The sequence below is a fragment of the Amblyraja radiata genome, chromosome 18 (assembly GCF_010909765.2).
Source record: "Amblyraja radiata isolate CabotCenter1 chromosome 18, sAmbRad1.1.pri, whole genome shotgun sequence".
NCBI classification, from domain to species: Eukaryota; Metazoa; Chordata; class Chondrichthyes; order Rajiformes; family Rajidae; genus Amblyraja; species Amblyraja radiata.
The window spans coordinates 38,182,966-38,209,048 of NC_045973.1; the positions used below are offsets into that span (position 1 = coordinate 38,182,966).

Genomic DNA, 26,083 nt, shown 5'->3' on the forward strand with positions numbered 1-26,083 from the left:
TAGCTAATATTTTGGAAAGAATTTTGGAACCTACATTTAACAATGATATAGGTCTATATGATGTCACTTCAGTAGGGTCGTTATCTTTTTTAAGAATTAAAGAAATAGATGCTTCCTAAAAGGATTGTGGTAATATATTCATTAAAAAGCTTCTTTAAAAACCTTGCATAGCCAGGGTGACAGTAAACTTGAGAAATACTTTAAAAATTCCACTGTAAACCCATCTAAACCAGGAGCTTTACCAGAATTCATCAAGAGGATTGCTTTCTGTATTTCTTCCTCCGTGATGGGTTCATCTAACAACAGAGACTCATTATATTATAAATTTGGCAAGTGCAGTTTCTTTAAAAACTCATGCATTATATTTGAATCAGTAAGAAATTCTGATTGGTATAGGGAGGTATAAAATTCCTGAAAGGATTTATTAATTTCATCATGGTCTGCAGTTAGTGTACCATCCCGTTTACTCACTTTAGTAATCTGACGTTTGGCCGACACCGCTTACAACTGATTCGCGAGTAATTTACCAGATTTTTCGCCATGTATATAAAATTGACTTTTGGTTTTAAGTAGCTGATTCTCAATCGGTGATACTAATAACAAATCATGTCTCAATTGAAGTTCAACTCTATTCTTATAGAGCTCTAAACTAGGCGCTTTTTAATATTTTTTATCAATTTCTTTAATCTCATCAGCCAATATACGTATTTCATTTTGAGTTTGTTTTTTTAATCCCGCGGAGTATCAAATAATTTGTCCACGAATATATAGTTTATATATTATTTTATCTGTGTATATGTGGGGGGGGGGGGGAAACTTTAAAAACTTTTCAATCTCTTCCCTGTACGGGGACCCCATCCGTTCCCTGTCGGGTCTCCGTTGTCGTTGGGGCCGAGCACCGTGGAGCGGCCTCCAACCGGAACAACCTGGGGGCTCCAGTCGCGGAGCCTGTGGACTTACCATCGTGGGGCTGGCCGACTTCGGAGCATGGAGAGCTGTGTGGGCGTGCGGCTGCGACCCAGCTTCGGAGCTTCGCAAGCTCCAGCCGCAGGCCCGGTGGACGGTGACATCGGGAGCTCGCGGGTCCCTGGTGGGTGACCGCTGTTCGGAGCTTCCGCAATGGCAACTTCTCCCGCCCAGTTAAAACGACCCGGAGCGGTGCCTGACATCGCCCGGCATGGCTTTAATGGCCGCGTGACTTACCATCACCCGCCAGGGGGCTCCAACATCAAGACCCGGAGCAGGGCCTTACATTACCCGGTGTGGCCTTAACGGACTTACCATCACCCGCCGGGGGCTTTAACATCGGGGGAAGAATAAACAACAGGGAAGAGACAAGACTTTGCCTTCCATCACAGTGAGGAGATTCACTGTGATGGATGTCTATGTAATTTGTGTTAATTGTGTGCCTTTGTTTTTTCATGTTTGTATGACTGCAGAGACTTAATTTCGTTTGAACTTAGGTTCAAATGACAATAAATGGTATTCTGATTCTGATTCTGAAGAAAAAAGCAATCTGATCTTTAATAAAATTAACAACATTTAGATCTTGAAGCAAAGTAGCATTAAATCGCCATTGTTTAGCACTAAACTTGGAATCGGGTAGTTTGATTGATAGTTTCAATGGTGCATGATCAGAAATAGCAATTGCATCATACTCACATACAGTGACCGATGAAACTAGCCGAGAATCTATTATAAAGCAGTCAATCCTAGAGTAACTATGATATACATGAGAGAAAAAAGAAAATTCTTTGTCATTTGGGTGTAAGAATCTCCAGACTTCTAACATTCCTGAGTCAAGTAAAAAAGAATTGATAAAACTAGCTGATTTATTTGGAAGCACATGATCAGATGCAGATCTGTCCATCGAGGGGTTCAAACAACAGTTAAAATCTCCACCCATTATTAAAAAGTGTTCATTTAAATTAGGACAGGATGCAATTAACTGTTTAAAAAACTCAGGGTGATCAATATTTGGTGCATAAACATTGACCATAGCAACTTTTTGGTTATGAAGAACACCAGTAATCACCAAAAATCTACTATATGGATCAGAAATTGTTTCATAATGAATAAACGGAATGAGGAGTCAATCAAAATAGAGACTCCTTTCACCTTAGCCTGTGAATTTGAATGAAACTGCTGTCATCTCCCAAACTTGAAAAATCGTTGATTGTCGTCTTGCCTTACATGAGTTTCCTGAACAAAGATAATTTGAGCATTTAGTCTACGAAGAACTTTAAAAAAAAAAGTCCTCTTAATGGGATGGTTCAAACCATTCACATTCCATTAAAAGAAGTTAATAACTTTATCCATATTGTTTGTAAAAATCATGTGGCTCAAGGGTTAAAATAAAAAAATCAAGGGTTAATTTCTTAAAGCATAATAGTTCATGATAGCGGAAGAAGAAAAATCCAGGGCGGAGCCAGAATAACGATATTTCAGACATTTTGTAGTTCAGATTCTGCACAGATGAAAAAAGCTAAGCTAAAAGCAAAATACCCCTCCCCCCCCCCCCCCCCACCCTATGCAAAGCCTGAAACTGACCAGTAGACAGTCAGTACGCTACCTAATCCCTTCCCTACCCCCATCTCTCCTAACGACAGCACCCAATGGAAAAATAAAGCATATTTGCCTCTCAATAGCCAAAACAAAATTAATGTTATGGTTAAAAAAGTACATGTTAGCAGTGGAACACAGGAGCTACTTCATATTATTCATCCAAGGTCAAAATATGAAAAACAAGAACTGCATTCACTTAATTTGTCTAAAGACAAGGGAAAAAACAAAAAAATCCTTCTTTCAGCAGACCTATTTACAATGGTTGAATAGGCCAATTTGGCGCTACTATAATTCATGTTGTTGAATAAGCCAATTTGGCCTCGTCTTGAATTATCTTTGGAGGCATCTTCCGATATTTATGCCCTGTGCCTGCCTCTACAATATTCAATTTCTTATCTGTGGGTGGGGTCACAGACATATCTGCAGAGCTTATGACAAAACCTAGGTATGAAATACATTTTGTCGGCTCCAGTATGGACTTTCCTGGATGAATAACAAACCCTCGATATTCTAGGAGTGCCTTTGTTGCCGAAGCAACTAACTCTGTGACACTTGATCTCTTCCCTACAATGAGCATGTCACCCCGATAATATGCCCTTTAGATCTGAGTAGGACAACATTGGCTTTAGAGTCTTTGTAAATAGCCTAGGACTGAACTCAACCCCTAAGGTAGAGCCTAAAATTGCCACAACTGGCCTTGCCAGATAACCTACAGATATTGTGTGGTTCTCGTGTATTGGTACTGAATAGTATTCATCTTCGAGATTGATTGAGGCCATAAAGCAATCCTCTGTAATCAGCTATTTTGCTGAATGAAAAATATCCATCTAAAAATGTGTATATTCCAAGCATGTGTTCAGACTAGCTAAACCCTAGAAAGATTCAGTATCCTCCACTATTCTTCAACCCTGAGAAAATATTAGAAATATACCCATCTTGTTTATGGGCAGACTGCTCAATCACACCCATTTGTGTAGTTTCTCTATTTAAACTTGGATAGCCATAGTTTCCTCTTATGAGCGTATATACGGGAGTCTTGGCTTTCCTTGCCGCGGAGGAAATTTATCAGCTAGAAACTCAATCTTATAGCCATTTGTGATTAGTAAGATAAAAGGATCAGAGGTTATCTGTCCCCACCTGTTTATGAACAGTCTCAATCTACCTCTGACTTGAATATCGTCAGCACATCTCATGCGACTGACATATTTACATATCTCACCGGCCCCCACCTCTTGGTCGTTTTGCTGTCCATGATGAAACAGACGGTGGCTGTAGGTGTGATCAAGGCAGTTTCTAAGAAAGAGCTTGCTAAAAAACCACCAAGGCTGCCAATAAAATAATAGGCAAGAGGTGATTATCACCACCACCTACCATGATCCAGCAAACCCTAAGACTGACACCACCAAAATGGCCGTAGGCAGTTGATCAATAGAGTCAACTGACCCTAGATTATGCTCTGTCCCTTTGACTCTGGCATTGTGCCCTGCTGGGGAATGATACTGAGTATGTGGAGCGCGCTGCCTCCATGGTGGGCGCTGTGAACCTGCTCATAAAAAAGGTCTCTGTCTTGGTATTAATTGTGTAAGCCTGATGGTCCAACCAGCTTCAGTGTAGCGGTATGTGCCGCTAGCTTGGCAGTGATGATATGCACCCCGTTAGCCGGGAGTCTTACCCACAAAGGGTGTCTTACCACACCCACCACAGCCTTGAATTTTACTTGCTTGACCAAATCTTCTCCAAAGAGATACTTGCAGACTGCATATTACTTGCCTTGCACAAATCCTTTGCAACACAATTGACCTCAAACTGTGCATTACACTAAAGTGCTAAGGAGTCTACTGCAAATCAGACAGCCGAGTTCCCTCTACCGACCTTGCAAAGGCCAAATCCCTCTTGTGAGAAATCTCCAAACTCACTGGAGTTTTAAGTCTTTTGACTATGTTTTGCCATTCAGATTGCCCCAAATGGTGGCATTAACCTTTGGGACCTCCAGTGTCTGGCAGTTATCAGGACTAGCATACTTTCCAGCAGTGTCCTGCATGTTCTTCTCATTCAGCTGATGAGAAGTCAAGTAACCAATGCTACTTGCCAGTACTTCCTCTAACGGTTCTCCTATCCCCGAGGGGATGGCAAATTACTTACAAATGCCGGCAGCTCCTTTTTAGACTTGAGTTGAAGCATATCATCCACTTATTGAGGGAATTCGAGTTCGCTGTTGACTTCCCCACAGTCAGAGTCTACCATGTAATACTCCTCAAAACACCCCTCCTTCGAGCGGTAGATAATAATAATAATAATACATTTTATTTATGGGCGCCTTTCAAGAGTCTCAAGGACAGATATCATAATGCAACCCTGAACCAGGTAATGCTGCCGCAGACATCTGACTGGAACTACCTGTATCGCTCGCCAGTGTGCGGAGCACATTCCCTTCGATCAACCTCTTAATCAGGTTTTCCCATCTTGAGAGCAGACAGATGATATCCTTAATGGATGATGAGGCAGTATCTTCCTGCCCAGAATTGTCCTTTTGAACATATTTTGCCGTTTTGGCCCTCGCCTTCCCCAAAGTCAGGACGCCAAACTGCTCCCTTTCGGAGCTTTTGCTTCTTATTTATTCATTTATTTATTTTTTACAATACGAACCTGCAAGTCATGTTCGGCCTTTGACGCTTTGCCTATCTCCGAGAGGATGGCAAATTAAGTTCCAGAGAGCTGGCAGCTCTATCTTAGCCGTGAACTGAAAGTATTTTGCACGTGTTGAGGGAATCCTCAAACTCCCTGCCTCTGTGCAGGAGATATCCTCAAATATCTAAATTTAACTGCCTGTATCAGTGCAGTGGACTCACTCAGTTATCCTCACTCTTGTGAGCAGCCAGATAACCTCAATCTTTGATGTTGAGGCAGTGCTTCCCTGGCCAATAGCCAGTTCCGAGTTGGTCTTCCCTGAACCGGGGTTGACAAGCTGCTCCATTTTGGAGCTTTCAGAGGTTGCTGTGCAGGCCACCCTGCCAGCTTCTCTGAGCCCGGGGTCCACCAGCTGCTCCTTTTTGGAGCTATCCCAGGTTGCTGTGCAGGCCACCCTGCCAGTGTCCCTGAGCTCGGGTCTCCAACCTGCTCTTTATCAGAGCTAGCGGAGGGTTACTGTACAGCCAATGCTGACAGTGTCTCCGAGCCCGGTACCCCAAGCTGCTCCAATTCGGAGCTTCCATAAAGGTTTAAAAGCAGACCTTACATGCCAGCGTCTTCTTCGGCCCCCCATTAAACGGAGGTTGCTCTGAAGGTCCCGCCTGCCAGCGTCTCGGATCCCGGTGCGGCAAGGTGCTCCATATCAGGGCCTTGGTGGATCACTGTGCAGGTCGCGCCTGCCAGTTACTCCAAGGCCGGGACACCTGCTCCCTTCCGGAGCTGTAACGCTGGTTGCTGTACAGGTCGCGCCTGTCAGCATCTCCAAGCCCGCTGCACCGTTCCTGCAAGGGGAAATTCACCTTACCTGACGGAGCATTTCCGCATGCATCCGTAACTCGTGCCATGCGTCAACGTATTGACGCGCATGCGGGCTGGCGGGTTCTTCACGTAGTCTCATCACGATACTTCGATATAAAATCAGGGATGTAATGCTGAGGCTTTATAAGGCAATCAGACAATTTCGAGTATTGTGAGCAGTTTTAGGCCCCATGTCTGAGAAGGGATGTGCTGGCTTTGGAGAGGGTCCAAGGGAGATTTAAGAGAATGATCCCGCGGATGATTGGGTTAATGTATGATCAGTATTTGATTGCTCTGGGCCCTTACTCACCAGAGTATAGAAGGGTGAGGGGGGGGGGGGGGGGGGGGGGGGGGGGACCTCATTGAAACTTACCGAATAGTGAGAAGCTTGGATAGAGTGGATGTGGAAAGGATATTTCCACCAGTGGGAGTGTCTAGGACCAGAGGGCACAGCCTAAGAATAAAAGGACTTATATTTAGAAAGGAGACAACAAGAAATGTATTTAGCCAGAGGGTGGTGCATCTGTGGAATTCTTTGCTACAGACGGCTGTGGAGGCCAAGTCATTGGGTATTTTTAAAGTTGTGATTGACAGGTTCTTGATTACGACGGGTGCCAAAGGTTATGGGGAGAAGGCAGGAGAATGGGGTTTAAAGGGAAAGATAGAACAGACATGAATGAATGGCAGAGTAGACTCGATAGGCTGAATGACCAAATGCTGCTCCTATGTCTAATTGTTGCTTGTTTTCAATGCAAAATATATTGAGTACAAAGGTTTCATTATAGACAATAGACAATAGGTGCAGGAGTAGGCCATTCGGCCCTTCGAGCCAGCACCACCATTCAAAGTGATCATGGCTGATCATCCCTAATCAGTACCCCATTCCTGCCTTCTCCCCATATCCCCTGACCGCTATTTTTAAGAGCCCTATCTAGCTCTCTTGAAAGCATCTAGAGAACCCGCCTCCACCACCCTCTGAGGCAGAGAATTCCACAGACTCATCACTCTCTGTGAGAAATTGTCATTACCATGATGCAGCTGTGCAAGTCATTGGTGAAACCACATTTGAAGTACTGTAGATAGACACAAAGAGCTGGAGTCACTCAGTGGGTCAGGCAGCATCTCTGGAAAAAAGGAATAGGTGATGTTTTGGGTCAGACTGAAGAAGGATCTCAACCCAAAACCCCTTCCTTCTCTCCAGGGATGTCCTGCTGTGTTACTCCAGCTTTTTGTGTCTCTCTTCGGTTTAAACCAGCATCTGCAGTTCCTTCCAACACTTGAAGTACTGTGCTCAGTTCTAGTTGCCGAGCTACAGCAAGGATGTCATAAGTTGGAAAGAGTGCAGAAGAGATTCAGCAAGGTTGCGGACGAGTAATATGGAGAGGGTGGATAGGCTGAGACTTTTTTCTTTGGTGCACAGTAGGCTGAAAGGTGACATATTGAGGGAAAGAAAAATCATGAGGGACAATAAAAATGAATGCTCACAGTATTTTTTCCCAGGGTCAAGGATTTCAAAATTAGAGGGCATAGGGTTTTGGTGAGAGGGGAGAGATTTAAGAGGGATCTCAGGGGTAGATTTTTTTCAGTCAGAGGGTAGTCCATATCTGGAATGAGCTGCCAGGGAAAGCGACAGAAGGAGGTACAATTGTGATTTAAAAGACATTCAGATAGATATATGAATAGAAAGGGTTTAAATGGGGCTTGCACAATATGCCACTTGGTCGGCATGTACAAGATGGGCTGAAGGGTCTGTTCCTGTGCTGAACAGATATGTCTCCGGAGGGGTAATCCACTTCTTTTAAAGATATATCATTGTCTCTAGTGGGAAAATGACAGATAAAAATAGTAAAGCAGCTTAACTGTAAGTAGGCATACATGCTAACAGATGTGAGTGTTAATTCAATAAGTATTCCGAGTGAATAGGTCAAAACTAATGAATATATTATTGGTCACGTTTGAACAAGATAACTCAGAATTATGCTTCTGTATTCTCTATCTGAGCTTTGCTAAAGATTTCCATTATATATTTTTTATTTTAATCCTGTGTGATGGGCAGTGCAAGCATCATTTAAATAAAACAGAGAATGCTATAAATACTCAGCAAGTCAGACTGAAAGAGGAACAGAGATAACAGTTAAGGACTGTTGTAACAAAAAGGTCGTGGACTCTGTTTTTCTTTCCACCTGCGCTGTCTGACTTGCTGAGTGTTGCCTGCATTATCAATTTGATAAAAAACTGTATTTATCTTAGTTTTTGCCAATTTAAGAGGGCAGTGGAGGCCAAGTCAATGGAATTCTATCTTTGGGAAAGGAACTCCAAAAGTCACTTTGTAGGAGCTGCAGATACTGCTGTACTATAAAAGTCACAAAGTGTTGGAGTAACGGCAGGTCAGGTGGCATCTCTAGGGAAAATGGCTAGGTGATGCATTGGGTCAGAACCCCTCTTCTGCGTGATTGTGGTGAAGTGGGGATGGGTAAGAAACCTGGAAGAGAGGAGGGACAAGACAGAGCCTGGTAACATAGATGGATATAGGTGAGGGTTTTTTTTTGATCGGCAGATGGGTAAGCAAGGACCAGAAATGAAAAGACTACACTTTTGTCCAACAGCATGGAAACAGGCCCTTCAGCCCACCGAGTGCATTGACCAGCTGCACACTGTAGACAATTGTCGACAATTTTACAATTAATCTACAAAGCCTATGGGGTGCAGGAGGAAACTGGAACACCTGGAGAAAAGTGCAGGAAGGAACTGCAAATACTGGTTTAAACCGAAGATAGACACAAAAACCTGGAGTAACTTGTTAATTCTGGTTCTTCTACCCCGAGTCTGGGTCAGTAAAACACTGAGTCAAGCACTGGAGTCCAAACACTTTTATTCATCACCGGTTGGTCAACCTCTGCTCCACTCACTCAAGGCCATGACAGTCTAGCGTAGACAGAACAGAAAGAAAACCGACACCCCAACTGAAAGAACACTCTTTTATACCCCCATAACTAGGCACGAAAATACAGGCGGAGGGCAACCCCTACAAACCCAATCACAGATACCGGAGATAGGATACATGGAGTGACAACTCCTTCACCCAATCATATAACAGTACCTGCAAAGATCTTCATGCAAGTAGAAACATCTTAGTACATAGAGAAACATACCATTGAAAGCAACCAATCATGGGTGACAGTGGGGAGACACAGAAACAAAGTAGAAACATTTTTAGGGCAATAAGAAACTTGCAGGTGCAGTCCACCCTTCTAGACCAATCACAAGCATGCATTAAGCGTCAGTGTTCTGGAGCTCCTGCAAAAGCCCAGACTTCGTGGCAGTGGGTCACAGGTGCAGAAGCTTCCTGAAGTACAGTTCCAGACATAGTGGAGCCAGGTCCAGCAGCTTGCAAAGTGATGTCATTAGCCCATTCTCACAGACACCCACGCCATTTCCCTAATACCCAAACCCCATGCATATATACATTCCCTCCTTTTATCATTCCATGATAACAAACTTCTTCCATAATAGATTCCATTACATGATCTTTATAAGCAGGGTGAAATGCAAACAGTCCATGATTCAGTAGTCCAACAGTGATGATGATGAAGTTTCCATAAGTCTCTGCTTCCCGACTTTGCAAGGGCGCGGCAGATTCTCAGGCATTCGACTAAGAGGTATTCACCTCCCGACTTTGCATGGGCGTGGATCCAATCTCCCAGATATACTGGAGGTCAGAGGATCTAAGGGGGTAGAGGAACTGAAATAAATTTTTATTAGGCGAGAAATAGTATTGGTTAAACTAATGGGACTGAAGGATGATAAAGGGAATGACGTTTAGTGCAAGATAAAGCCAGTAAAGTCCAATCAAGGGTAGTCTGAGGGTTCCCGATGAGTTCAAGACTGTTCACTGGTTGCTGTAGGATGGTTCAGTTGCCTGATAACATCTGGGAAGAAACTGATTCCTTGAATCCTTCAGATGGCTGATCCTTCATCGAGTGTGTCTTTGTTACACTGTCTCCCGGGCAAATACAGCCTCCCTCAGAAAGACGATCAAACTAATATTCACATTTCACATGATCTGCTTTATAGGTTATATAATTGCACAAAGCCATTTTACTCTGATTCCTTTGCGTTAGAGGCCATAATACCGTTAGTTTTGTAATAGCTTCCTGTGCAATACTAATCTGGAAACAAAGAAGGGCATTCGATGAACTCCAGATTATTATCGTAAACAGGGTGTGTCCAGTCTATTTAAAGATCAATGATTCCCATGATTACCAAATTCCCATGTTCAATACACTTCTAATTTCCTGATTAATAGGCCTCTAATAATATAGACAGAGCCAGTCCCAGGCTGCAGCAGGGTTCTGTTCCTGAGCACCATTCTTAACTCAGAAATGAACAATGTGTAGGAGTATGAGCAGCTGGGGAAGAGGTGGCTTGGCACTTCTTTGGTTATTATTTCCATTATCCAAACTAAGATTTATAATGACAACATTTCAGACATAAAAACAGTTTTTTTCTACGAGTAGTAGCTCTACTCAATAACCAAAAAGATGTCGCCTCCTTTAGCTCTGGTATTTTATTTAATGCACATGTTTAACCAATAATGTTTTATTATTAATGTTTAATGTTTTATGTGTCATTCCTAACTGTCATTGTCTGTTATGTTGTCACTTGCGGGCGGAGCACCAAGGCAAATTCCTTGTATGTGAATACTTGGCCAATAAATTTATTCATTCTTTCTTTCATTCATTCATTCATTCAAAATGATCTATTTTGGGATATGAAGGCACCAAACTACAGACATTGTTATTCCTCTAGTTTTGGCCATAGAGCACTTTTATTCTTCAAAAAACGGTCTTCCCCAACAAATCTGACTGCAGGACCTGAATGCCACAATCTCAGTGTGGAGAATACTCCAATGTGCAATGATCGGATTTTGTTTTACAGGATAATTCCAGGATGGAATTATTTATGTTTTAATATATGTGCCTTTTTACAATACTGGAGAGTTTTTGATGAACAAGATTATTATTCAGTTTTTTACACCAATACACTGTTCTTAACAAAAATCTACCCATCATGTGAAACCTTATGAATAACAGATATAAATTAGATAACTTTAATACCAAAAGTTAAAAAAAATTTCATGACCGACAAATTTTCATCAATTTACCGCCATTTTGGACACCAAAAATGTGACATAAAAACTCTGCCACATTTAGTCATGAATATGTGATTCATAACTAAACTTCATATGGCCCCTCATAGATATACGTTTTGATAATGATCTAGGGAAATATCTTCATGGAGCAACTGTGTAACAACACTCAAAGGGCCCTGCCATTCACTCTCTGCATGCCCTGGCATGGCCTGGTGGAAGTGGCGGCGCCTAACGGCAGCGGCTCGACTACAGTCGTCTGTCTTTTTTTATTTTTGTCTTGTTAAATGTATTTCTTGAGTTAGTTTTTATAATTGTTTTTAGCTGTGTATATGTGGGGGGTGGTGGGGGGTCTGTGGGGGAAACCGTTTAAATCTCTTCCCTGTGCGGGGACCCGACTATTCCCTGTCGGGTCTCGGATGTCGTTGGGCCTAACATCGTGGAGCCGGTGGCGACCTCCGGCTGGGACTAACCTGGGGGCTCCAGTTGCAGAGCCTGCGGAACTGACATCGCGGAGCTGGCCAACTTCAGAGCAGGAAGAGCTGTGGTGGCATGCGGCTGCGACCCGACTTTGGAGTTCGGAGGCACCGGCCGCAGACCCGGTGGACGGGATCATCGAGAGCTCCAAGTCCCTGGTGGGAGACCGCTTTTCCGAGCTCCGCAACGGCGACTTCTCCCGCTGGAATCGCGGGTTTAAGGACATGGAGCCGGGGCCTAACATCGCCCGGCGTGGCTTAAACGGCCTCAGGACTTACCATCGCCCGCCGGGGGCTTTAACATCGAAGCCCCAGTTCGCCTCGACACTGCAGTTGGACTGCTGGACCACGGGAGAAGGAACAAAGGGAAGAGATAAAGACTTTGCCTTCCATCACAGTGAGGAGATGTTGGAGACTCACTGTGATGGATGTTTATGTAAACTGTGTTAAGTGTGGGTCTTGGATTGTTTTGTAATGTAAAAAACTGTAGAAATTATATTTCGTTCAAACCTAGGTTTGAATGACAATAAATGCATTCTATTCTATTCTATTAACTATGTAAAAAGCATCTTTTCACACACGCCTGAGTTAAATTCCATCTTCCATTCTTTTACTCACTTTTCCAGTTGATCTAGATCCTGTTGTAATGTTTTACAACCTTCTTCTTTGTCCACTGTATCACCAATTGTAGCATCATTTACAAACTTATTATCAAGTCACATATTCTGATTCATATCATTAATATAAATTACGATAAACAAGGCACTCAGCACCAGTCTCTGCGGCGCACCTCTGGTCATTGTCTACAATTTGAATAACAACCCTCCACTATCGCTCTCTGCCTCCTATCACCAAGCCAATTTTGTGTCCATTTGTCTAGTCGATCCTGGATCGCATGCGAGTCTATCTTCCTACCATGCGGGACCTTGTGAAAGGCCTCGTTAAAGTCCATGAAGACAAAGGCTACCACCACGTCTTTGTCAGAATTCTTGGACACTACTTGGGCGGTCATGGTGGCGCAGTGGTAGAGTTGCTGCCTTACAGCGAATGCAGCGCCGGAGACCCGGGTTCGAACCTGACTACGGGTTCTCTCTGTGCAGAGTTTGTACGTTCTCCTTGTGATCTGTGTGGGTTTTCTCCAAGATCTTCTGTTTCCTCTCACACTTCAAAGACGTACAGGTTTGTAGGTTAATTGGCTTGGTAAATGTAAAAATTGGCCCTAGTGGGTGTAGGATGGTGTTAATGTGCGGGGATCGCTGGTCGGCGTGGACCCAGTGGGCCGAAGGGCCTGTTTCCGCGCTGTATCTCTAAACTAAACTAAACTAAACTACTTCAAAAATACTCGATCAAGGTTGTAAGACATGATTTCTTATGCACAAAGCCATGCTGACTATTTCTAATTCGCCAGTCTGAAGAAGGGTCTCGACCCGAATCGTCATCCATTCCTTCTCTCCACAGATGCTGCCTGTCCTGCTGAGTTACTTCAGCTTTTTGTGTCTATCTTTAGTTTAAACCAGCATCTGCTGTTCCTTCCTAAAGATTCGTAATTCGCCCTTGTCTTTCTAAACGCAGATAGATCTCTGCTCTCAGAATTCCCCTGCAGTACTATCAATGGTGTTACACCCACTGGATTATGGTTCTGTGGCTTGTCCTTGCAGCCCTTGAATGATGACACAGTATTAGATACCATCTAGTCTTCTGGTACTTCATTCATGACTAATGGGCCTGTCCCACTTAGGCGACTGCAGGAGACTCTGTGGTCGCCACATGGTCGCCACATGTTGGGAAGTCACCTTCATGTTCGTGAGGAGTTCCCGCATTCTGGGAACTAGTCGCGGCCTCATTATGGTCGCTGTGAATTTTTCAACAAGTTGAAAAATTAACGCCGACCAGAATGAAGCCATCATGGAGAGGAGTGAGAATTCTCGTGCCGTGGGTCGGTTGCCAGGAGGTCCTAGTGGGTTGCCAGGAGGTCGAAGGTTGTCAGAGGTTCTCTTAGGTTGTAGCCGGTGCTGACCGGTGAATTTCATTGGCTCACTGCGGAAAAAAAACGTAAGCAGTAGTTTTCAGAACTGGCCGGTGATGTTAATGGCCAATGAGCTTCACAACTGTGTATCTCTGGCTTCTTAAAAGTTGTCTCCACTCCTTCTCCCCCCTTCTCCCCCCTCTCCTCCCCTCTACCCCCTCTTTTAAAGGATTTACTTGACAGTCGCCGGCAGTCGCCTGAAAAATCGTCAATGTGGGACAGGCCCATTACGCAGATCTCTTCCATGGCCTCAGTAATGCCCTCTCTTGATTTCATCAACGTCAGGATACATCTGTTTAAGAAGGAACTGCAGATGCTGGAAAATCGAAGGTAGACAAAAGTGCTGGAGAAACTCAGCGAGTGAGGCAGCATCTATGGAGCGAAGGAGTTGAAACCCCGCTGAGTTTCTACAGCACTTTTGTCTACTCAGGATACATCTGGTCAGGCACCAGATATTTAACTGTCTTTATATGCTAGCACCTCCTCTTTCATAATGTTAAAATATTTCAGACATCACTGTTTACTTTCCTAAACTTACTAGCTTCCATGACCTTCTTCACAGTATATGCAGACAAGAAGTATTTACTTAAGCCCTTGCTCATCTCCTGTGATCAGCATAGACATTGTGGGCCAAAGGGCCAGCTCGTTCTACATTGTATAATATAGCAAGTCATAGTCTGCTCTTCCACCTCTATCATGCCTGTAGCATCTGGACCTGAAACATTGAGCTACCAGTCACGCCCATCCCTCAACCACAATGGCAACAATTTTACAACCCCTTGTGCCTATCCATTACCTGAATTTATCTGCCTTACCTATCATCTAAATTAAATACATTTTAACCTGTTGGGCCTACTGCCACCATTGCCTGCCCTGCCTACTGTTCATGGTACACAAAATTGCTGGAGGAACTCAGCGGGTGCAGCAGCATCTATGGAGCGAAGGAAATAGGCGACGTTTCGGGCCGAAACCCTTCTTCTGAAGAAGGGTTTCGGCCCGAAACGTCGCCTATTTCCTTCGCTCCATAGATGCTGCTGCACCCGCTGAGTTCCTCCAGCAATTTTGTGTACCTTCGATATTCCAGCATCTGCAGTTCCCTTTTGAACACTTTGCCTACTGTTCATGTTGCTTTTGTGTGTGCTGCAACTTTGTCGGGCTGCTACACCACTACCTTGCGTCTCATCTCCGACAGACTAGTTTAAACTGTCCTGAGTAGCTCTAGCAAATCTCCCACCAGATATCGGTTCCCCTGCAGGTCAGATGCAACCTCACCCTCTTGTAGAGGTCAACCTGCCTCAGAAGAGATCCCAGTGGTCCAAGAACTGGAGTGCATCCCATGTGCACCAACCCTTTTGCAATTTTCTTATCCTCTTATTCCTACCTTCCCTCATCCATGTTGTTGATTTAAACTAGAAGCTGCATGGGCCCAGCACCGACCCCTGAGGTACTATTACCCTCTGCTCTCTGCTTCCTTCTATAAAGCCAATTCTCTATCCAGTGGCGAGCTCTCCCAGTATCCTAGGCGATCTAACCTTCCATAGCCACCTACCATGCAGAATCTTATGAAATGTCCTGTTGAAGTCCATATAGGCAATGTCTACAGCTTTGGCCTTGTCAATCTTTTAGTTAATTCTGCAAAAAATCCTCAGATTTCTAAGACATGATCTCCCATGTAAAAAATCATGCTGACTATCCCTAATCAGCTGCGGACTATCCAAATGCTTATATGTCTTATCCCGCAGAATTCGTTCCAGCGGGCGGCACAATTCCATCGAAGAATGCAAGAAATTGCAAACAGTTGTGGATGTAGCCCTGACCATCACACAAACCAACCTCCCATCCACTGAATCCATCGACACTTCACGCTTCCTCGGCACGGCCACCACCATAGTCAAGGAACAGTCTCACGCTGGTCATTCTTTTCTCCCCTATCCCATCAGGCAAGAGGTACAGAAGATTGAAAACGCACACCTCCAGATTTAGCAACTGTGTTTTCCCATGGTCCACTCATCAGCCAGAGTGCGGTCCTAACCTTCCAGCCACCTCATTGGAAACCTTTGAACTATCTTTAATCGGACATTATCGGACTGTATTTTTGCACAAAATCTTGTACCCGTTATCCTTTATCTGTGTTCTGTGGAGAGCTTGATTGTATAATAGTAAGATTAAATGAAAAATTACCAGTTTGAAGTTTGATCTTTATTTTATGAGTTACGTCGAGGGATTACGTGAAGACCCCGCCAGCACGCATGCGCGACATTCTTCAAAGCAGCGGTGTGGAATCACAGTAATAGTAATGAAATAAACATAGTAAGATAAGATGAACTAGGATACCAGTTGACCTTTATAAGAGGGTGGGCGTGGAGGGCACTTAATCCCTCGACGTATCTCCTCATAAAATAAAGATCAAACGTCAAACTGGTAAGTTCTCGTTTAATCTTACTATTTTACTTCGGAGTCACGTGAGTGACTACGTGAAGATTTTAAAGATCTGTGATTTCATGTCGTGGAACAAATCCATGCGTCACTCACTGCCGAAGTCATCCAAGGGAGGATGTATGTTATCGTAATTAAACATGAATCAATATTTTTAAAACAATAACGATTTATTTTTTAACAAAGAAAATAACGCTCCCTCGGGCTAAATTATATTGCAGAACTTAAAATTCTTTCTGCAAACAATGCAGGTTTGGCGATCGGCTTATTATAAAATATTTGGAAAGTCTTTTCCGTAGACCATCCTGCTGTCGCCAGGATATGGTCCATTGGTACCTCCATGTTTCTGGCCGCCGATGTTGCTGCTGCCCTGGTGGAGTGAGATTTTAAAATGTCAGTATCCACCCCAGCAGCCCCCAGAACCTGTCTCAGCCATCTTGAGATGGTCTGTACTGACACCCGTCCATGAGGCTGTTTGAAGCTGACCCATAGTGCCATTTCGCTTCCTCTTAAGGCTTTTGTTGTCTTAAGATAAAGCAGTAGGTGTGTCATGACACACAAACGGGGGTCAGGTGGGAATGCCCGGAATTCCAAACTCAGTCCCGAAGTTCCTGGTCTACTTAGTTTGACCAACTCCAAGATCCGGAAGGTTATCTTGTCAGTTGATGTTTTCATATTGTCCAATCCTAATTGGTATAGGGACTGGACCCTTTGAGCTGAGACCAAAGCCATCAGCATGACTGTTTTTAGTGTGAGCTGTTCCAGGGACAGGGACATTGCTGGTGACCAACCCCTTAGCAATGTCAGTACAACACTGACGTCCCAGATCTGGGTGTACCTTGGTCTGGGGGGATTGGTGTTGTAGATACCCCTCATTGGTTTGGCAACTAGAGGGTGGGATCCCATGGACTGCTGTCCCGGTGCCTGCCATAAATATGCTGACAGAGCACTCCTAGCACTGTTAATAGTGCTGTAACTCAGTCTTTCATCAAAGTGAAGGCTGGATAGGAACTCCAGGACGTTGGTAACTGTAGCTGATTTGTATGCTACCCCAGTCCTTGAGCAGTACGATTCCCACTTCCGAATGCTGGAGAGGTACTGCTTCTTAGTCGATTCTCGGTAGGCCGCCGTGATCATGTTCATGGTCCTGTCCGATAATCCCAGATCCAACAAAGGTCTTTTCAAATTCTGCAAGCCAACAGATTTATCCTGTCATGGCACGGATGACTTTCGCCCGTAACAGGATGGACCAAAAGATCTGGTCTTTTGGAAATGGTCATGAGCGGTTCAGAGACCATGTCGAGGACCACAGGGAACCATGGCTGTGTAGGCCAATCGGGTACTATCAAAATACCTGAAGCTGAGTCCATTTGTATTTTGCGTAGGACCCGACTGATGAGGCAGAAGGGGGGGAAAGGCATAGAAAAACAATTTCCCCCAATTCAGCGAAAAAGCGTCCATCGCTGCTGCCTCAGGGTCTGGTTCCCAAGCGACATATTGGTAACTGGTGATTCAGTCTGGATGCAAAGAGATCGATACCATACCGCATTGTAATATCAGCAAATACTTTGTGGTTCAACATCCATTCGGTGTTGTCATTAAATTTTCGTGACCTGGTGTCTGCCACTGTATTGAGCTTACCTGGTAGGTAAGTTGCTGATAGCCAAATATGTCTGTCGACGCACCATTGCAAGATTGTGTTGACCAGATTGTCACACAATATCGATTTTATTCCACCCATATGATTAATATAAGCCACCACCATGGTATTGTCAATTTGTAGGTGGACATGCAAATGGTGCATAGCTGAACAGTAAGCTTTTAGCCCATAAAACCCACCCAACATTTCTAAGTAATTTATACCCAGTGTCTGTAGTAGTGATGATTCTTGTATGTTCCATCTACCACCAGTGCTAGATATAGTGTTAGTTGCTCCCCAGCCCTGAGCACTGGCATCCGTTTGTAATGTGAATGATGAGTTACTGATAACGATGGGGCTGGAACTATGCCAAATATTTTCCTTCCACCATTGTAACTCTGAAATTGCTTTGGCTGGTAATTGCATAGGTCAATCAAAATGACCTGCATGTTGTTTTAGCGCTTGCACCTTTGCCCTTTATAAATTTTGGTAATGCAAAGGTCCAAACTGAGTAGCTGGAAATGATGCTACTAATTTTCCAATCACTCTTGCCACCTGTCGAATAGATGGTTGATTAGTAACAATCAATTTGTTGCAGGCTTCCACCAAATCTGCTGCTTTGTCCTATGGCAATGTTACAGACATGTGGACAGAGTTAATTGTGAATCCCAGATAGTCCATAGTTGCGGATGGTGTCAACTTGGATTTATCTTGATGGGTGATAAACCCCAGTATTTCAAACAGATGTTTGGTAGCTAAAACCGCTGATTTAGCTAATTCCAGGGTTTCCCCCACAATCAAAATATCATCAAGATATGCCATAACAATATGTTTTTGTTTCCTTAGTATTGCCAAGGCTGGTTTCAACATCTTGGTAAATAGTCTTGGGGCTGATGTTAAACCATTAGGCAACGCTTTATACTGCCATAGTTGCCCCATCCAGTTAAATTTTAGGTATCGACGATGATCCTTATGAATGGGTACTGAATAGTATGCATCTTTTAAATCGATGCATGCCATGAAGTATCCTTCGGAAACTAATTGTTTGGCAGTAACAAATGTTTCCATTTTAAATGTATATATTTAACAAAAGTATTCAGTCTAGTTAAGTCAATGATGATGCAACATCAACCATCTTTCTTGGTTTTTGTAAAAATGTTTGATACAAATTCCAGAGAGTCATGCACCGTCCTCTCTATAACTCCTTTAGCCTGTAACCTCACCAGTTCTGCATGTCCTTCCAACTTTTCCCGTTGTGAGAGTACAAACTCTCTGTCAGGTACATGTTGAACTGGTGGCATACTTTTTTGGATGAAATCAATTTTGTATCCCTGAATACTTTGTAGTATATATTTATCAGATGTAATAGTCCTCCATGCTTCCCAAATCAAGTGTAACCTTCCCCCTGTTAGTACAGGACCTTCACCTTTTATGTTCTGGAAGGAACCAGACCCACCTACCTCCATGGTTACCGGTGGTATGTTCATTTCTTCGGCCTCTGTTTCTTCACTGGTCGAGGCGCCGGAGTGTGGGGTTGGCGCATCTTCCATGAGGGCCGCTCTGGGCCTTGGCCTAAAAAAGACCTTCGTGGTTGATGTGCGGCCCTCATGCTTTCACCAGCACCCTGGTGTTGATGCCTGCTGGTGGATGCATAGGGGTGCTGCTGTCTGGGGTGTGTGGTTTTGCTCGTTCCTGCAGCTGCCCTCATAAGCCCAACGGCTTTAGACTCTTCGTCCAGTTCTTTTACTTGCTTGGACAAGTCTTTTCCAAACAGCAGTATCTGTGGTTGTGCCGTTGCAGTTTTGCACAACCCTGCGAATTTGGGGTTGAGGGCAGGTTTGATGGCATTCTTTCGCAGGCAGTTTATTTCATACTGTGTATTACACAGTAGGGCCAGTGTGTCCTGCTGGTTATCCGTCATTTCGACCCCATCAACGGAATGAGCGTAGGAAGTTATGGCTGAAGTCAGAAGTTTTAATATTATCTGAAGCTTCACCTCCTGGGTCCTTATGCCCAGCCCAATGTACCCCCAGATTTGGCTGTTGACGGCGGGTACATTTAGCGAGATGCAGTTCTCTGGAGGTATGTATTTGTCCATTGTTTCATTGACCACCTGTTCCTGCAGAGGGTGGAAGGACAGGTAGTCTATGCTGGCCGCCAGTTTGGCCTGCAATGGTTGTCCCGCTTGCAGTGGTACCGCAAACTTGTTGACCACTCCCAGCAGCTCTTCCTGGTCCTGCACCCCCAGCACACTGCTGGTATCTTCAGCCACGAACCCCTCTTCCAGGCCAGCCCAGCCCTGGCCCCCAACGCTCCCCTCTGTCAAGGGAGATGCGATGGACAGCGCCGAATACAGTGCTGTTGTGGGTGTGCGAGCACTCCCATGGCGAGCTTGCTCCATCTCCCGGAGCAAGTCTCGCTGGAGCATCCGCTCCATCAACCGCTCCATGCGGGATAGACGGTCACCTTTGCTGCTCTCGGGCAGCGCGTCCTCCTGGCCGGACTCGTCCGAGTCTATCGGCCGGACCGACTTCTGCTTCGCCTTGTCTCCAACCCGCTGCGCTGGTTCGAGCTGCGCAACTTGCGGCGTTAGGCTCGGCTGAGCAGGGTTTGAGTCGGTGACTGTGGACCGCAGGGAATACGGTCCCGGTGCCGTCGGTCGCCCCCCACTGCCGGAACCTTCCTGGTCCACCACAGTCGTGCGGGACGCGACCTTCGTTATTTTCCTTCCCTTGTCATGTTTGCTGAAATACAGAACACAGCAAGGGTTCGAAATAAACGACCTCAGAATAAGATTAACTTACCTGCAGGTCCCGTTTTAAACTTTGCCGCGGGAGAGCTCTTCCCCCGCCCGTCGCTGTTGCACTGCGTGAGACGCTATGTCGCGCATGCGTGCTGGCGGGGTCTTCACGTAGTCACTCACGTGACTCCGAAGTAAAATCTTTGTCTAGTCTTTTTTCAATGGATAATACGCAAACTGAAGCTTTTCACTATACCTTGGTACACATGACAACAATAACTAAACATGAAGAATATTTTCTAAGTGAACCTTTTGGTTTAATATTTACACTTACAGCTGCCAGTTTGCATGTCATGATGAATAGTCGATGAGATGTTGTTCAGTCCAGCTGTGGGTCCCTGCAGGAATTAAATCGGAAGCAGATGGGAATGGTCTTTATTACTATTGACTTACACCCAAAGTAGGTTTATGGGCTGCATTCACCTCCTGAGTCTCAGCACTGTGGTTAACACGCATTTATGTTTATTATTCACTGGTCCATAAAGGCAAAATATGTTTCCAGGAAAAGAGCGTGCCAGAGTTCAGTCTGAAGAAGGGTCTCAACCCGAAATGTCACCGTTCCTTCTATCCAGAGATCAAGAGTCAAGTCAAGAGAGTTTTATTGTCATGTGTCCCAGATAGGACAATGAAATTCGTGCTTGCTGCAGCACAACAGAAGATGTAAACATAATACAGAACAGGAGATAAAGGTTCAGTGTGTCTAAATACCATAGACCATATATATACACACAATTAAGTAAATAAACAGATAAAGTGCAATAGACTGTTATTTTTCAGAGTTTGTTTGATGTTGTGTTTAATAGCCTGATGGCTGTGGGGAAGATGCTGTTCATGAACCTGGATGCTCCAGATTTGAAGCTCCTGTACCTTCTTCCCGATGGCAACGGAGAGATGAGTGTGTGACCAGGATGGTGTGGGTCTTTGATGATGTTGGCAGCCTTTTTGAGGCAGCGACTGCGATAGATGTCTTTGATGTTGGGGAGGTCAGAGCCGATGATGGACTGGGGAGTGGTCACAACTTTCTGCATTATTTTCCGCTCCTGGACGTTCAAGTTGCCGAACCGTCTGTCCCGCTGAGTTACTCCAGCATTTTGTGTCTATCTTCAGCTAGACAGCATAGTTAAAAAGACCTTTAGCACTGCGGCCTTCAACAGAAACGGCATGTAGAACGATTGCAGAAATGATTTACAAGGATGTTGTCAGGACTCCAGGAACTGAGGTATGAAGAGAGGTTGGGCAGTCTCGGACTGTATTCCTTGGAGAATATGAGGAGTGATCTTATAGAGGTTGTATAAAATCACGAGGGGCATAGATAGAGTGAATGCACAGTTTTTCTTGCATGGTTGGGGAATTAAGAACTCAAGTGATTGAAGAAGGCAAATAATTGTTTCAATGTGAAATGTAATTTTCTGTATTTAACATTGGTTTATGTTTGAATGTTTACAGCTGTGTTAGCGTGGAAGAGGATGAGGCTCCAGACATCGATATCTATCACTGCCCGAACTGTGAGAAAATTCATGGCCAGTCAACGAGTAAGTTGTTCTGCGTTTGGATTCTGCTACAAGTTTAAAGTATATCTTATTGATAGTGCTCATTCTAATAGCTATTAAAACGTTTAATATCATACTTGTTATTTGTTGTGTCTACAGACATGGGAATATTTTTCCAGTTCCATACATGTTACATGTGTGAAGAAATGTTAACCTTGCAAATAAGTTGATTATTTTTATCCGGGTAAAGTTCTAATATTATTTCAAGGTACTGATTTTTCTATAAAGGGGTTTCCGCAGTTCATAATGCTATATGTTTACAAGAAGAGCTACAAGGCATCCAACTCTTACTTATTTGTTTCCACTATAGCTAATAGAAGTAAATGGACAAAAGGTGGCTGATATTCCTGCATGTGTTTGGTACCAGTGATCAGAATATTGTCCTCCCCGTGTCATACTGCAGAAGGACAATGGAAATAGCTATAGAGTGATACAGCATGGAAACAGGCCCTTCGGCTCAACTTGCACACACCGGCCAACATGTCCCAGCTACATTAGTCCCAACTGGTATTTGGTGTTTGGCTTGAGAATAGGAATAAAGGTCTCGGGAGATCTTGTCCTTCAGAGACTCTCATATCTGAAGCTTTAAGACTCAGATTCACAAGTGTAAATAAAACAGCTATATCTGTAACAGTTATGACTACAACCAAAGATGATTCATGATCATCTCTAACATTTTCTAAACTAAAAAGCATCTAAATGTCTCTCCTAATCCCTTAATTCAGAGTCTGGGATAATATAAAATTTGTGCAGTCCATTCTTATAAATATTTTAATTTAATATATTATTAATTGAAAGTTTATGTTGAATGTTTTTTAGTTACATTCAATTGTGGCTTATCTCCAGAAACATTATTCGAAAGCATTATTTTTGAATAATATTTGTGGAAATGCAATCTTATGGCTTTGCGAAGGGCAATTTTTTTCTGAAAAAATTCGATGTTGGTATCATAACCTAGAATAAACATGGTACAGAATTAGACAAAGGGTTATTGGTTATTCAGGCTAAAAGAATAGTTCTGGCTTCTTCCTTGCAAATAAAAGTTAAAAATGTCAGCTGTGGAGTCGGATCACGGCAACAAGCCCTTCAACCCAACTTGCCCATGCTGACAAAGTTGCCATCTCCACCCTAGTCACACTTGCCTCATTCTTGCCATATCCCTCTAAACCGTTTCTATCCATGTATCTGTCCAAATGTCTTTTAAATCTTGTTATAGTACCTGCCTTAATAATCTCGATCCATATATCCATCACTTTGTATATGAAAAAAATATCCCTCGGGTTCCTATTAAATCTTCCTCCTCTCACCTAAAAGCCATGCCCTCTGGTTCTGATTCTCCTACTCAGGATAAAAGACGCTATCCATCTACCCCCTATCTATTCCCCTCATGATCTTATTGTCCTTCCCAATTACACAAGAGTAGATTAAGAATTGCCCTCTATAGGATCACCCCTCACCCTCATGCGCTCCAAGGATTAAAGTTCTAGATTGCCCAACCTCTACCTATAGTTCAGACCTGCAAGTACTAGCATCATCCTCGTAAATCTTCTCTGCACTCTTTCCAGCTTAACAACATTCTTCCTATAGTAGGGTGACCAAAACTTAACACGATATTCCAAATGTGTTGTACAATTATAACATAACGTCCTAACTTCTATATTCACTACCCTGACTGAGGAAGGCGATATATAAAGTAAAGTCTGAAGGCTACAACATACCAAACGTACGTACTTATCCACACCCCGAGTTCATCCACCTTGACCGTCAGGCTTCTTGCATTAAAGTAATTGCAATTCAATGCAACAGTCCTTCCTGGCTCCATGCCTTGTTCTTGTCTATCCTGTCCACTGAACGTTCTTTCATTACCTTCTACACTAACTTCCAGCCTTTCACCTGCCTCAGTCCTGCGTTGGACTCAACCCGCCTGCCAATGATGCGACTGTCTCGCTGCACACCTGCACTGGGTCTGCCAGGGCTTATTGGATCTCCCAGTTGCTAAACACTTCAACTCTCCTTCCCATTCCCACACTGACCTTTCTGAGCTGGGCCTCCAACATTGGCAGAGTGAGGCCACATGCAAACTGGAGGAACAGCACATCATATTCCACTTTGGCAACTTACACCCCTGCGGAATGAAAGTTGAATTCTACCAGTTTTAGGTAACCTCAAACTACCCGCACCCTTTCTCCACCACACCCCCCCCTCTCTCTTACACTCCCCATCCTACCCTGTGTCCTACATGGACTGCACCGGCACCAGCAGGCCCTCGCTCTGACTCACCTGAAGCTCCGGGCCTCGCTTCCCACACAAAACATAATCCCCTGACATTTTCACCACATCCAACGGGAACCCACCACTAGTTACATCTTCCCATCTCCGCAACTCCCTGGTTAACTCATCCCTTCCCACCAAAACCACCCCCTTATCAGGTACCTTCTGCAACCACAACATCTGTCCTTGTACCTCCTCCCTCGACAGTCTAGGGAACCTGACAGTCCTTTAATGTTAGGCAGAGGTTCACTTGCACCTCCTCCAACCTCATCTACTGTATCCATTGTTCAAGAAATGGATTCTTATACATCGGCGAGACCAAACGTAGACTGGGCGATCACCGCTCAGTCCGCCTGGACCTACCTAATCTCCCAGTTGCTAAACACTTAAATTCCCATACTGACCTTTCTGGCCTAGGTCTCCTCCATGGTCAGAGTGAGGCTAAATGCAAATTGGAGGAACAGTTCATATTTCGCTTGGGCAGCTTACAGCCCAGTGGTATGAATATTGTTTTCTCTAACTTCAAGTAACCCCGGCATTCCCTCTCTCTCTATCCCTCCCCAAGCCAAGTCGCACCAACTTTTTGTTCTCACCTCGCTACAGCTAACAATGACCTGTTTCCTTTATCATTGTTAATTTTTTGCATATCTTTCATTCATTTGTTCTATATCTCTCTACATTATCATCTATATCTCTCGTTTCCCTTTCCCAGACTTTCAGTGAAGAAGGGCCTCGATCCAAAACGTCACTTATTCCCTCTCTCTTGAGACGGTGCCTGTCCCGCTGAGTTACTCCAGCATTTTGTGTCCATCCTACCTATTTCTCCCCTCCTATTCCCTCCTCCCCTTACCAGCTTTCCTTGCTCCCCCTCAATGCAATCAGTCTGAATAAGTGTCTTGACCTGAAACATCACCTATCCATGTTCTATGGGGATGCGGCTGTCCTGCTGAGTTACTCCAGCACTTTGTGTCCTTTAGTGCATTAACCAGCATTGGCAGTTATTTGTTGCTTCTTGTTTAAACCCACCTGTGTAGCACAAGCAAACCTGTTTGCCAGGTTGTCAGATCCCCTTCAGTTCAGGTGTCTCCTGCCTCTCTTGTACAGATCACCTCTGATCCAGAAGAGATCCCAATGATTCAAAATTCAGAATTCCTGTCCCCTGCACCATCCTCATCCACGCATTCATGTCCTTCCCTCACCAGCACGTGGCACCAAGAGTAATCTGACATCACTATCCTGGAGATCCTGCAGTTTAATCTTTTGCATATCTCCCTACATACATTTTGTAGGATCTCATCCCTTGTCCGACCCATGTCATTTGCATAATGACTTTGCTTTGAGACTCCGCTTTGAGAAAGTCATGCAGCTGATCCGAGCCACCCTGGACCCTGGCACCATGGAGGCAACACACATCCTGGAGTCTCATTTACTGCCACTGAATCTCCTGTCTGTGCCCCTAACTAATGAGTCTCCTACCACTATGGCTCTGCCTGACTTCATCACCCATCATCTGCAACTGCATTCAGCTTGTACATCTGAAACCCACCTCAGCTCACTCGTGAGCCATTTGTTTGGCAAGCATGAATAACATGATGATGCATGTTCAAGAGGACTAGATGCTTCTGAAGTTTCCTTCTCCTGCATTTGGAGTATGGCATGGATGTGGAAGGTTTGGAGAGTGTGCA

General features: G+C 44.2%; 1 protein-coding gene and 1 long non-coding RNA gene across 2 annotated transcripts in view; one reads left to right on the plus strand and one right to left on the minus strand.

Moving 5' to 3' along the window:
• Positions 1 to 26,083, plus strand: part of phf2 (PHD finger protein 2) — a 138,863-nt gene that overhangs the window by 36,272 nt on the left and 76,508 nt on the right. The window contains exon 2 of the mRNA XM_033037179.1: positions 22,024 to 22,109. Coding sequence (XP_032893070.1) covers positions 22,024 to 22,109 — 86 coding nt within the window. The remainder of the gene's footprint in view (positions 1 to 22,023; positions 22,110 to 26,083) is intronic.
• LOC116983418 lies at positions 778 to 3,860 on the minus strand. The gene is made up of 3 exons (XR_004414684.1): positions 3,826 to 3,860; positions 3,258 to 3,261; positions 778 to 788 (listed from the first exon to the last, which is right to left on the minus strand). It is a non-coding gene; the product is annotated as an uncharacterized LOC116983418 (long non-coding RNA).